The following is a 13,998-nucleotide window of genomic DNA, read 5'->3' as shown; positions in this document are numbered from 1 at the left end:
ATCTTGATCATTATAGGAACTATGAATGGTAGCATATGGCTTACTCGCAACACCCCTTTAGGGTATGATGAGATGCCATCACTGCAGACTTGTAGTGTCTTCGCATGACAGTGTAACTGTGTGGATGTACGATGTGGTGACAGGATGTGATCAGTTGCTAGCCAGTTGTATCATCGGAAACATTCATTCAAAAAGTGTTGATTAAGATAGCATCATGCTTGTCATGGCACTAGTTCAGATGTATGATACTGTAGTTGCATTTTGTGCCAAGCAAGTTGCATATTCCTGTCTGGCTCTAGAATAGCTGTGATGATCAATAGCCTTCAGCTTAATCTACCTAGACACCAATCTCAACAAACAGTTATTATTTGTTTTTCCTTTTATGACAGTGAGAGATTCTCGTGATCATTTGGCTCTGATGGACTTTGCTCCAGAGGCTAAGAAACCACGTGTCATCTGATAACCATCGGGCTGGTTATCGCCCGGACATCTCTTGCCATTTACATTGGTCACAGGAACCACATTTCATTAACAACTCAGAGCAAGAACATTAAACGAGGAATTGCCTATGGTTGGATTCTGTAGGACTCTGTGGGTGTCAGGATCAAGGGAAAACAAAGATTGGTGGCAAAATGTTTACTCCTTTCTTCCCACAGGCTGAGGAATTGTTCCATTCATTGCTTAGTACAGGTATGAGTTAAATGGTATATTTTATTATTCACTTTTATTACTTCATGGCCTGTCAGGACACACTATCCGTGTATATGCTGAAAGTGCCTTGATGCAAAATCACTTGAGTTTAATGGGGGCAGGTGAATTCAGGAGTTGTGGTGACCACACACCTGACATATGTTATCAGTTGTGAAGACACAATCATTGTGAGGATGTTATGAAGTGCCCACCAGGTCAATAACCCCAGTATGAGTTATTGGCCTGGTTACTTGTTTAAAATGTACACCAAGGGCCTATGTTGACTTGTTTTGTTTGTCCTTTTGTTTGGGCTTTTCCCTTTTCGTTGGATTAGTACACATTCTGCTAGTGAGAACAACTTTGGGTAAATTGAGGACTTGTCGTCCTCTGATGTGATTCTTGAAGTCCTAATTGTGTTCCAGAAATGTACTCACAGTCCCCAACAAATGACATACAGCAACGTATACTTGCACAGTTTATTCCCTTTAGATTCAAATTTCCCCCGAATTGTTAGGGGAGTGAAGCCAGCATGTATCTTCATATTCTTTGCTAAATCCTGAAGGCATTTTAACTTCAGTTCTTTTTAGGGTGTATCCTGTTAATTATATGTCTGTATTAATAAGATATATAGCTTTGATCTTGAACTATAGGGATCAAGTTGACGGAATGTATGGATTGGCACAGCGAGCCATACTGAGGAAAGCCAACCTAGAACATTTCGCATGCACGTTGCACTGGTTGGTGCAATACAGGGCTTCTCGTTTTTCAATTATGGATTTTGCCCGTACACTTATGCATATTCATAACACAAGCTCATTTGGGTGGGACCAGAACCCACAACCTCCTGTCTGCTAAGATATCAGATATATCAGATATCAGGCATTTGGGTCCCACCTGAGTGAACCTCTGAATTTTTTCAGTAGCTTAATACACAGTATTATGAATATATGTTGGTGTAAGGGCAATCCCATTAAAAAACAATGATAGAGTATCTCCCCCACACAAAGCACATCTGTGGAAATAGAGTTTGCCAGCCTTCGCTAGTTTTCATTTTGATGTGCACAAAGTCTGCTCGTGAGAGAAACGTAGCTGAGGTTTGCAACGACAAAACTGTAGTGTTTATTTTGCATTGCTGAATGCATACTTCTGAACAAAGTTTGTACTCTGGCCATGTCTGATCAACTGGCTAAGGCTAACAGTGAGACATATACAGGAAGTAGCCACAGCCACTAACTAGTGACTTAATGAGGGTGTGTATGACTTGTTTCCAGCCTCCAGCCAGTCGGTTCAGACATGGCCCTTTTTTCTCTTTTGCTTATGTCATTCATGCATGAAATCTATACAATCATAATGCACACATACCTTAGCACTAGATTTCCCCTTTTTTTAAACAGTGTAATTTGTAATTCATCTTCTCTGTGTCTATCAGACCCATGCAGCTGTAATTTGTACCTCATGAAATTTGTGACTAAGCAGCAGTCGCCATGGTTATGATGTCACAGGGCATGTGCAGTGGTCCTTGACAAAATAATTTAGGAAGCATTGTGATTAAATGTGTGGAGTCACTGTACAAAGCACAGCACAGGGTTTGTTGCTAGAAAGGGGGGGGGTATGGGTAAGTATCCAGTGAAGCCTCGCTGGATTCATCTGTAAAAGTAACCAGTCCTAAAGAGGTACCATGCATGTGTAGAGGTGTAGTACATGCATAATTCAATGTTCTTTCAGCAAGTAGCAAAAGTACAACTTGATGAAATGCATGTTGCAACAAGTTACACATGGTACAACGTCCTACCACATGGTACAACGTCCCACCACATGGCACAACGTCCTATCACATGGTACAATGTCCAGTATTTACTGGTACCAGTGGTACTTCAGTCTACAACTGATAAACTCTAGAGGGCGCTGCCAACTGGCACTGTATGGTCAGCTGGCATAACCCCAACATAAGGACTGCTGAGCTTCAAGACACATTCGATCTATGGTCAGCTGGCATAACCCCATGTTCCCCAACATAAGGGCTGCTGAGCTTCAAGACACATTCGATCTGTGGCGTGGCAAAGGGGACCCCTCCCATTGCGTCTTCTTTTGTGTGGACAGAATCTTTGGAATTCCTTTCAGATTTCTGGGGGAAGGGGTGCAGTAGGCAAAATAGTCTTGGGTAGTGGCTTGTGTATTGGGGGTCCCCCTTTGCCACATATTGTGCTGAATATATGAAGGCACGTGCAGATTTTTCCCTCCAGAAATGTTTTTGAAGACATGTAGCAATTGCTTTCAAGTAACATAAGACATGTACGACCAACACAATCACACTGAATCTGTCTGCACCATGCAATTTGCTGTGCAGCAATGGACCGAGATATTTGTCATTAGATTAATTTCAAAACTTTCAGGTGAGGAAAATATTGCAAAGAGTTTAAGACACAGGTAAAAATAACAATTATTGACTGGTGGGAATACGGGAAGTGATGTTTCAACACCCAAAAGTTACTTGGCTGTTGGGTTTTTTCTTGATGCCATTTAACATTTTCAACTTTTATTCCCTACATTTGTGACAGCATTGTTGCTTTGGAAATTAAACTAAGTATGAGATATGGCTTCAATATAGAAAGGTAGACTACAATAATGAAAGATGTAATGATCTGGTTCCAAAATAAAAAGTTCCATTTTAATGGTACACCTTACCGTCTGAACAAAATTTCATGATGTACATGTACATTGATCATGTTCAGTGTAAACTTTTAGTAATCCTTTCCTGTTGTCACTGCTACATTTACGTATTAAGAGAACACAACACAGCATTGGTCACTTGCAATCCGTTAATTTCCAAGATCAGTGCTTGACCTTGGGGTCAAACTTCATGTTTTTGTTCATTTAACAAGTCTGTTGTAATAAGCTATTGAATTTCCAATTTCTATCTTAAATGATGCTATAATAACAGGTTGTGACAGTAACACACAAACCTTTACACATGTTCAATGTTACATGTACATGCTTACTTGTAAAAACTTATTTTGTGACAAATCAATTTTGTTTTCAGCACAGGAAAAAAGCCCAATTATTAGTAGTTGCTCATCACGTAGGGTCACAATGTCAGAAGTTCTGTGGAATTGAAAAACACGTATAACCTTCAAGAACTGCCCATTTATGGTACATGTCAATGTACATTGTTAACTAAATGTCCTTGCAATACTCAGATAAAGCAAAACTTAATTCAAACTAATTCTCTACTTTAACTCTGCAAGTAAAAATAAAGACAACTACTGTAAATACAGTGCCTAGACACTGATGGCTGGACTGTAATGCATACATCAAGGCTATAAAAGCACAAACAAAAAATTACAATAATCAGAAAACTTTCCGCAACATTTGGAGCAAGTGACATCAACACAGGTGTGTACACTGCATGCTACTTCCGACAGATCTGTAGAACATTCGTAAAGAGAATTCTTTTCTAATCAATAATGTAATAAAATGACGAGTTTCCAGCGAGATCTGTTGTATTCTGTTTTTTCTTCCTGCTGCGTCATGAGTTTTCAACAGTTAACAAAGAGAAAAACCAATATCCTAACCCCAACCTTTACAAATCCCTCACAAACAAATGTACAATGGCCAATACTTTTAAAAGTTGAAGTAATGTGATGACAGATTTTAAACTTGTGGGAGAGAATTGCCTTTTTTGAGCACATGGACTCTGTAACTATGAAAAAGAATATCGTTCCCTACTCGAAGTATGTACAGTACAGGAAGCAAAATACAATACTTAAGCCCATTATTCTGTACCCCTTGATATTCTTGTACATTCTCACTGAACTCCCTTTAAAATTCAAGTCTTGCCATGCAACATTTGGCAGCATCCAAGTTATTTAAACTTCTTACCATAGCCTCAAAGCACATTTAAATACATTTTGCAGGCAAAGCTGGTTAGTGAAATTTGTTATTTTAGTGGAAATAATCATAACACTGGTGTTTGGGTCAATCAAAATTCAGTGCGTATCAACTCTTGCCCAAACTCGTTGGAAATGAAATTAAATTGGATGATTGGCAGAAATTAGTATTACTGCTTGTATTTATCTGATCTCATTCTCATAGCCATTTTCTGTACAAATAAATACAAAGTAATACAGTCGTCAGAGTTTCAGATGGCAAGACTTTCCCTAAATAAGTCTCATTTTACCAGCTTTATTGGTTAGAAATTATCCTTGTGTGACATCTGAAGATTTTATTCTTCAGTCATACTCCTGTAGTCCAGAAACACAAAGCACTACTTGTACATTGTATAGGAGTAAATTAAGTTTGTCATGTTTTCTTGGAGTAAATTAATTTTGTAACAATGGCATTGTGAATTTTACATTGAAGGCCTATGAGACGAGCTGGACCAAGAGAGTATACAATTTTCTTGAAGCAACGGAGGCTTCTTTGGTCAGAACTGAACTTCGCTAGTTCATGAACGACTAGGTAATGCACGCTTTACGGTCGCATCACTACCAACAAAATGAGATTCCCGACTAACATGGCTCTTTTCAACCAATGAGGGGGTGCTTCTGCTGGAGGTGCATAGCTTACAGGGGTCTTAAATATCTTTGTTGTGGGGTGTCACTTCTTTAGTGTTCAGACAAACCATTTTTTCCGCCGACAAACACCAAAATCTGTTAAAACCATTTACATATAAAGGCACCATATGCTTAACTCGCAATTAAACACAACAGACATGACAGAGAATAAGCTGGCAAGTGACTTTACAACTACAAAATGAAAGAGAAGTTGACAAAAAGATAATCCAGAATTTACGTTTGAAGATAAAGTGACCATGTGAAGATCTCAGACGACAGTCTACTACAGTTGAGCCATATCAGCCTGCTTGGCGAAGACATGCTGCGATGGTCAGAGATTTATGCTGGTAATGACAGCTTCTTGCCTTGCAGAACTGTGGAGGGGTGAATGGAAGACAGATCAGGGCAAAGTAAGAGAACAAAAGGAAGGTGAAAATGATTGTAATCAGGGGTAGGCACATTCTTGTGATCACTTGGGCCCATTTCAACATATGCAGCAAGGTGTGAGACGGAGAGAACCCCCCCTGCTTTGTGTTGGTCATTGTCTCGCAGGAATCTGGGGAATTCCTTTCAGACATCTTGGGGGGATGTGTTAAGTAACAATAGTCTGGAATGTGTATAGGGATTGGACATGTTGGGGGGGTACCCCTCGGTCTCATTTCTTGCTGGGTATACATTTCATGGTATGGCTACCCACACAATTCTGTGCTTATGATCAACATTGTCAACTTACAACGTTAGCATAAAACCTTCATGTTATACTGAGTAAGCACAAAATCCTTTAGTCAATACAGGATTTACCCATGCACAACTCAAATTTCCTCACTAACTCATGATATTGTAACCAACCGAATTCCGCACACTGTAAATTCATTTGGTTACGTACTTCATAGAAAATTCTTCAATAATCAGATCCAATACTTGTTCACAATGTATTTCTGTTCTGAGCCCTCTAGAGTTTAAAAAAAAATTAACCATCTCGAGAGTGACCTGCAAAAACAGTCCAACTTGAGTTTTTGCCTATTCTGCCCTAACTTGGCCACAATATTAACATGCTAATCATAAGTACAGAATTTTGGCAAGCTGATGGCAGAGCCACGAAATTGGGCCAAGTGATACAATTCTATTATTTCAAAGTCGATTGTCACTTTGTAATGCACTCAAAGAAGACACCTAAAAGTGCATTCAATAAAACTACCCTTTGCAAGATGGGGCACGCGAGTCAGGCAAGTGGGCGATAAACCTTTGAATACATTCATTCTGACAAGGCTGCAGGTTAACCTTGGGTCCAATGTCAGTTGCAATTATGATCACTTACAAAAAGAAAAGGTTAGTTTGAGGCTGAATGGTTCTTTTGACTTTGCAGTCAAGTACATGTAGCTGCTAAAACTATGGCTGGCCATTGGTACAAAAGTAAAACAATAATACACGGTGTTGAAAATCCCACGCAGCTACCCCCCCCCCATATCAGAACTACAGATAATAATACATGTTATATACAACGGTGTTTAACCTCACTGGGACAGATGTCCATTTCGAACAAATCTGAGGGGAAATCGAAAACCAACCAATGGGCGACATTTCTGCAAACTCTGGCCGCCCTTACAAGTTACCCAAAAAAAAAGAGAGTGGTCTATAACCAGAGCACTCCACTCACTGAATTTAAAATGACCATTGCATAGAGCTTGACAGCCACAGCTGTAAGAGCTGGTGTTGTCATCCCATCATTGGGAATACAGATACAGACACCAACTCTTGTCCTGCCAAGGGTCTACACTTGGGGCAACTTGCAGGTTGCATGCACTTGCCATGAGCATGCATGTAGTAAAATGTAATCAATGAAAATCCATACAGGAACTGGGAGTCATAGAACTAACAAAAGGGTGCACAAGGCATGTGAGTGCATATATAAGAAAGGTGCTGAGAGCCAGTGACCAACTTTCGACTGAATGAGCACAAACATGCAGCATCCCTGTGTAAGGTACTTCAGCAGAAGTGTGTGACAGAATCTGTCATTAACCATAACTTCACATGAAATTTTGTGAGGGAACCTTTCTGGACCCTCCAAAAATCAACCACTACGCAGAAAACTGAAGAATCAGAGTGGGTAGTGTTTGTGCACTGATCCGTTGCACAGTACATGAACATGTCCTTTTTAATGTTCCGTATGTGTGAAATTGGAGCTGAGTCAATTCAGGTAACTCACTATTCAAATATTTGAACTTCAATTCGATCGAATATCCAAATATTCGGTTTTACCGACTGGCATATTGTTGATGAACAAACTGCATACAAAATCAGTTGCACACAAATGCACACAATTGTACATTAATAATCATTATGATAGCTTCTCACTTCTGACCATGATTTAGCAAGATTTAACAGACAAATAATACTTCTTGCCCCAGTTGAAATTTTTATTCCTTTTGAATTTTTTAATGAATAATTCACTTTTTCACTTTGGTATATTAATCTGTTGCTTTTCATTTGAATCTGCTTGAAACAAGCCACCATTGTGCATTTTTTTTCTCATTTGAACAAAAGAAAATTCTTCCTTTTCATGAATTTTGCATATGAATATTCAAATATTCGATCATCAAATATTTTGGATATGTGAAATACACTTTAACGCAACTTTCTGTCATACAATTTCTTTCCTAATAAGTAGAGCCAATGATTTTCCTTTTCAAAAATGCATATTTTCCATTTCGCCAAATCCCGAATTCCGCTTCAGAAATTCAAATTCCATTTTATACTCATAAGCATGAAATAGGAGAGCAAGTTTTAAACTATGCATGGAAACCATTTGCCCAACCACATCGCCCCCTCAAAAAAACAGAATAAAAAGAAACAAAAATAACAATACTGTTTGGAAATACTCTGCAATGTTTCCAACTTTTCTTATAACTTTTGTCGTGAAACTTGAAAAACGAATCCAGACAATAAATACTGCACACCCCATCCCTTGATTTCCCACCGGCGCGTGATCGCCAAAATCTTGCTAGGATTAACCAACGGACAATTCATGTGCCACTCCTCGTGTATGAAATCAGATTACGTACATGTACATGTACAGTGAAGTCACAGAGGTCTTGCATGTAACAGTCGTTGATCACAATATGTTAATGTTGGACATCGACCAGCCATTTTATTTGGTGGTCGTGGGACAAAATTCAGAAAGTTAACATTAAATCTGAGCCTTAAAATGTATGTTTGTGACTGAAAACTTCACTCTTTATTGAACACTTCTGAGGGTCCATTCAGCTATGGTACACAAAGCTTTGCCATGCGGTACTAGCCTTGTCTCAAGGCGTCCATGCGAATTCACAGACTAAATTCCCTACGTGTACAATCGTCATAATGTGTGAATAAGAACTTGTTTGCGCCTTGATTTCATTGCTAATACGAATGCGTGCGTGAACGGCCAATGTACTGTACCGCTGCGCTGTGTGCCGGCTGCCGCTGCACGCATGGGGCTCACACCCGCTTGCAGGGCACCGGCGCGGGGCAATGACAGCTCAATCATATATGTAGTGGATTGGGTGCAATTTAGCATGTTTTCAGCGTAATTCATTCATTAAAAGCAAGCATTTGAAAAGGCTTCAGTAGGCATTTATTTTTTAGTACTTTGCAGAAAGTTTTCTTTACTTTTTAGGCCATTCTTAGAGGGAAATTTTGCAAGTTCCTTTTCAAGCAGTGGATTCCGTTTCAAAGTGTTGATTCCACAAATTCCGTCCGTTTTCCGCGATCGCAGAAAATCAGTGGCTCTACTTAGGGAATATTGTGCTGAGCCATGCACTGAATTTACACAAGCAAAGCAAAAGTGACTTGGGAAGAAAATTGAATCCAATCCCAAACCAACTTAAATGATCTTTCCATGCTGATGTCATAAAGGAGCAGCAAACTTGAGTTCCACTGTTGACAATGGTAAAGAAAAAAAACTTGACACAGATAAAAAATTATGGTGTGGTGTTTGCAAAGTAAATTTTAACAAGGGTCTGGGGCTTTGGCTTTTATTTTTTGAGAATGAGGAGGGGGCAAGCAGAAAGCAGCAGCCTCATGCCAAGGAGGGAAGGAGATCATGACAGACACAACAGGTGAGTGAGACATCAGTAAAGGGTTACGTTTCCTAGCAAGTTTCTATGGCCTCTACGAGGATTGCTTGGCAAGGGAGGGGGCCTTACTTTGGCACACAGAGCCCCCCGATGTCCCTTGATGCACTCTCCATGGTGCTGCTAAATGTCCAACTCGTAGCCTATTTGTTTTTCCGTTTTGAGCACAAGCTCATCTGAAAACAATGATATGGCACCGACACTGAATGAATGGTGTGCATCAAAGGGAGGGGCTTTCCATGTCACCACTGCCTCAAACATTTGTTCCATATGCCATCTTGCATTTAAGAATACTCTCTCTATTTCAGCCTCCAAAATGGTGCAAATTTATACACAGAAGGCCAGAGTGCACTGAAGCACAAACCCTGGATGTATTCAATTAAAGCAGGACTTGAAACCACATACAATTGAAAAGGCAAATCCACTTGCTAAGCAGCAGCAGGTGAGTGATAGAAGGTAAGATGCAGTAAGCGATATCTTGGTAAACAATACCCCTTCACTCTCCGAGTCTTTTCAGTGTTCTGCAGAGCAACATTTATATGCTTGGCAACTCCACAAAATACAGGCCATTCATGATGTACCCGCAGTCTTAGCTTAGAAATCATGTTAGGCCACAAAATTCTTTCACAGCAAACAACCCTGACTTCGCTACTGGGGGGAGGGGAGTCCAAATCTCAGTTCTGTCTTCATTTTCAGCTTCATTTTTTATGAATTCATTTCCCTGATTTGAGGCCTTCTGCTTCATGCAGCATTTTTCTTTTCTGCCTAAGAGGCCCAGGTATGAAGAATTTGCATTCGGTTCCCTCAGTAAAATTTTGAAACTGACTCAGAGCTGGAGATGAAAGCAATGAAGGAAGCGATGTCAAAGTTCGGAAAGTCCAGTAAGTCGAGGAATACCACAGCAATTAATGTGTATCATGTACAATTTGTCAAGGGCTGCATTGTGTGACAGTGTCTGATGACAGTGCTGGTTAAAGGATGCTTCAACAACACTAGGACATGCTCTGTCAAAATCAGAGATTCTGGTCACAGCTTGAAATGCAATTTGACCAAAAAAAAGTTTTCCTCTACGTCATCAAGATCTTTCAGTAGGCATAATTCCACCCACAACAATCCATTTCCAAAACGAAAGGATCACTGCAGAGGACAAGATATACAATTTAACAATTTTAAAAACATGTTTTCAACCTGCTGCCAAGAAGTGTCTGCTTGTGACAGAAAATACCACAAATTACAAGAAGTCTGGCAAACTCCGTGTAGTAGTTTAGTAGCCTACCTTTTGTGATGTATAGATAGAAAAAGTCGCAGTAGAGTATTGTCTGGACGCAGCCGGCCACGATAGCAATCAGGTCAAAGAAACCCTCAAAGTAGTAGCGGTAGACCCAGTTGACGATGTAGAGCGCCCGGTAAGCTCCCAGCGCAAAGAGATAGTGGCTGGTGATGGTCTCGGCCTCACCTGTCTTACTGATCATGAAGAGTTGAGGCAAGATGGCCACTGACTCCAGGTAGATGGAGAAAGTCCACAGGATCTGAGCCAAGACAGAGAAAACCAAAATGAGGGTATTGCACCAATTATGCCAAATCTTTGCTATAGTGTTGTAAGCCTTGGGAATATTAGTTTGGAGGAGAGGCCAACTGACTATTCTCATCCTATTTAGGAATGATTTAGGTATCTCACTGAATCCAACAGAACACAACTGTGAAGAGATATTTTTCTCGACTGCTCAAGTTGCCTGCTGTTAAATAATTTTTAGACCCAATGGTCTGAAAACCAAGGTAAGTTTAAGTGACCACCAAATCCTTTCCTTCAAGTCAAATTTGACTTAAAAAACTGTCAAGGCTCTTGACAAAATGCTATAGCTTGAAATGCTCCACAAACTGGTATCTTAAACCCTAATTTCCTGGCATTTTTTGCCAGGAACTTTCCAATTCTTCCAACACCTTCCCCGTGCAGGAAACTGATGGCATATTATCTGTGCTTCCAATTTTTCTGCAGGGCAAACAAAAGCAAGTCCATTTCCTCAGTATCTGCATCAAAACACAAACCCTCCAAGATCAATCAAAATCTATCAGGGGCTTTGGGGTCATGAAGAAGTGTGGCAGACAGTACCTTTTCACAGGTACTTCACTTGGGGCTTGATGCTCCATGAAAGTTAGATGTAAGTATTAAGAATGCGTCACTGTTGGTCAAAGATTGTTGGAAAAATGCAGAGGAATCATAAGGGTTCCAAGTAAGAATTCATATAATGGGTTAGCCCTAACCCTCCTAAATCCTCCAAAATCCTTCGCACAGTTTTAAAGGATTTTGGAGGATTGACGATGAGTGGCAAAATTGTATGGCTGATTGTGAAGGATGCCATGTGTGAAGGTCATGGGTTGGACCTTGTGTTGTTTATGCTTAGTCATGCATAAATTTAGCTCAGCATTACTTTGAAATCAACCGCACTGCTTGAGAAAGCCATTCACCGTGCCTCAACATAATGGCAGGAATTACCGGGGAATTATGAAGGACCGAGGACCTGGGCGCCTCTCATTCTGAGAATAAGTGCAAAGATCGGAGGATTGAGAATGAAAACAATTCTTGGACTCGGGCCACTGGAGGATTTTGGAGGATTGAGGATGTGCCCCAGCAAAAGGCCCTAGTGGGTTAGGGTTAATGAAGACCACAGATTCTAACTGCAGTACATAGTTTCTGATGAGGATGGGTTGATAGACTTCCAAAGCACAAGACACAGTCAGCCAAGCAAATTACATGTGTATTTATGTCAGACCGTTACATTAACTGCAGGTAAAAAAAATGCACGGTAATTAATCTGGTATTGTAGCTTGCAGTCAATTTAAGATTACAATGGTGGTGGTTGATGGGAGGGTGGTTACAACGGATTTACATGTACATGGGTACTTTACCTCGAGGGGAGTGAAATCATGGTTGACCAGGAAAGCCAAGCCGCCAACAGGTACCACCAAGAACTCCACTCGAAAGGTGTCATGGTTGCTGTCGTAGGTGGCCTTGAATTTGACGTAGATGAAGTAAACCGTGACGCAGGAGCAGACAATGTACACTATCTTCATAAAAGTGTTGTATGGTGAGATGAAATTGGTGAAGAGATCCAAGTAACGGGTCGTGAAGACCAAAGCAAAGAGAAACTGGCTCTTGCCTGAAATACCTGTAAACAGGACAAGAAATCATATTTTTAAAATGAACTTTGAATCGTAAAGTAGTTTGTAAAAAAGTTTCCAAAAAACTTCATACGCCTTCACTTGGGGGAAGTTGTCCAATGTTTAGCTCACCTGAACATTGCTTAGGCATAAAGTTTTGAGAAATATCCCGACACAAAAACTAATGCGAGGCCTATTTGGTAAAAAATATTGTTGCACATGTCTGATATTGTCAATTGAATAATTTTGGAATTTAACCCTAACACTCCTCAGTCCTCCAACAGGTGAAGGATCGAGGAGTGTTAAGGTTAAAGCCAAAAAAATGGTACAGCCACGAATCAAAATTAAATGAAATCTAACTCAGCAAAATGTAGGATTTGATTATGACGACTGAAAACAAAAACTTGTTGATTTTGGATAAGACTCTGCATGCAGCATAATATGTGCAGTCATGCCTCGTGGTAGTGCATGCAGTGTAGACAGAATTTCTAGAAAAAAATCTGTCTCTGAACCTCTCCCATCACCAAGTAACCAAGCAAAGTACTAACATTAGACTGGTAGGCCTAGTACTAGTTTGTACAACCACAGACAACCACAGACTGCACAGTGGGCTTCGGCATCTTGCAGTTAATGCGCGCAGCAAATCGAAATGCACTGGGCTTAGGGACTTAATACATTATTAAAGTAAGCTAAAATATCAAACAAGGGAAAGCTACTGACTTTAAACAGAAGAAAGATACAGCTGAAAATGCATATAAATTACAGGTACTACGCTAAAATATGCCGCAGTCATGGCAGTCCCAGCAGTAGCGCCGAAGGCCACGGGAAGGTGACAACGTGGCCATAGCCGGGTCGTCCCAGGCCCACACGGAGCGCCGTGTAGCAATGACTGTGGGCACGTCGACACGGAGGATTCGTGCTAGCTACCAAACTCCTTCTGAAAAACAGAAAGTATATATCTCACCCGAACATGACCTTGTCTTCCAGATTTTCCAGAGAAGAATCAAAATAGCAAGCAAGTGGGAAAGATCTCCTATCAGCCGGAAAACATTCATTTTGCGGCTGTTTTGTAGACGAACCACGTAAAGACTGCCACGCAACGCCTTGCAGAAAATGGCCGCAAAGTTGACGTGGCGCGGTAACGTGTGGTAAAACTGGTAATCGTCAAATTGTGTTTCAAATCACGAGATATGACGAGTGGATACCAGTAATCTCAAATTGTGCCCATACGACATACACGCAGTACAGGTGCATGTACAGTACAGTGTTCTACGCGATAGGTTGATCAGCACGCGTGATTCGCGTTGCGCTATCATCAGTCGGTCGACCTTTTACGACTGATCTCCGACTATTTATGATTCCTTTTCGGGCAAATCCGAAGATCAACCGACCGCGCAGATCGACCAATCGTGCCAACATTACACATCACTGCACCGTGTGATGGCGTTATGGAAACTAGTAGGTCCGTTTTGGCGGCCTCGAAA

At 40.6% G+C, this 13,998-nt stretch overlaps 2 protein-coding genes across 5 annotated transcripts in view; one reads left to right on the top strand and one right to left on the bottom strand.

Moving 5' to 3' along the window:
• The window catches only part of LOC110976224 (uncharacterized), a 37,419-nt gene extending 33,237 nt beyond the window's left edge, over nucleotides 1–4,182 (top strand). For all 3 annotated transcript variants that reach the window (XM_087138873.1, XM_087138874.1, XM_087138875.1), the window contains one exon: nucleotides 390–4,182. In XM_087138873.1, coding sequence (XP_086994999.1) covers nucleotides 390–460 — 71 coding nt within the window. In that variant the 3' untranslated portion in view covers nucleotides 461–4,182. The remainder of the gene's footprint in view (nucleotides 1–389) is intronic.
• On the bottom strand, nucleotides 3,337–13,660 carry LOC110976222 (ER lumen protein-retaining receptor 2). Of its 2 annotated transcripts, XR_015425854.1 has the most exons (5): nucleotides 13,479–13,660; nucleotides 12,263–12,522; nucleotides 10,632–10,884; nucleotides 9,428–9,531; nucleotides 3,337–5,617 (listed from the first exon to the last, which is right to left on the bottom strand). XR_015425854.1 is itself a non-coding variant. In XM_022229306.2 (4 exons), exons 1-4 carry the CDS (start codon nucleotides 13,567–13,569, stop codon nucleotides 5,583–5,585), a joined length of 639 nt encoding a protein of 212 aa, XP_022084998.1. In that variant the 5' UTR covers nucleotides 13,570–13,659; the 3' UTR covers nucleotides 3,337–5,582. The 2 variants fall into 2 exon arrangements, 1 of the variants encoding a protein (XP_022084998.1); XM_022229306.2 differs by lacking the exon at nucleotides 9,428–9,531 and having other exon boundaries at nucleotides 13,479–13,659.
• Between the last annotated feature and the right edge of the window lie 338 nt (nucleotides 13,661–13,998).

This window comes from Acanthaster planci, linkage group LG07 (assembly GCF_054643075.1).
Source record: "Acanthaster planci isolate LZ-2023a linkage group LG07, COTS_SCS, whole genome shotgun sequence".
Taxonomy (NCBI): Eukaryota; Metazoa; Echinodermata; class Asteroidea; order Valvatida; family Acanthasteridae; genus Acanthaster; species Acanthaster planci.
The sequence above is the reverse complement of the archived record's forward strand: the minus strand, read 5'-3'. Positions and strand labels throughout refer to the sequence as shown.

Coding starts and splice junctions, on each gene's coding strand:
- LOC110976222 (XM_022229306.2), bottom strand. CDS start 13,569: ATGAATGTTTTCCGGCTGATAGGAGATCTTTCCCACTTGCTTGCTATT. Junction 12,523..13,478: donor GAAGACAAGGTCATGTTCGG/GTGAGATATATA, acceptor TCCTGTTTACAG/GTATTTCAGGCAAGAGCCAG. Junction 10,885..12,262: donor ATGATTTCACTCCCCTCGAG/GTAAAGTACCCA, acceptor GTCTTGGCTCAG/ATCCTGTGGACTTTCTCCAT.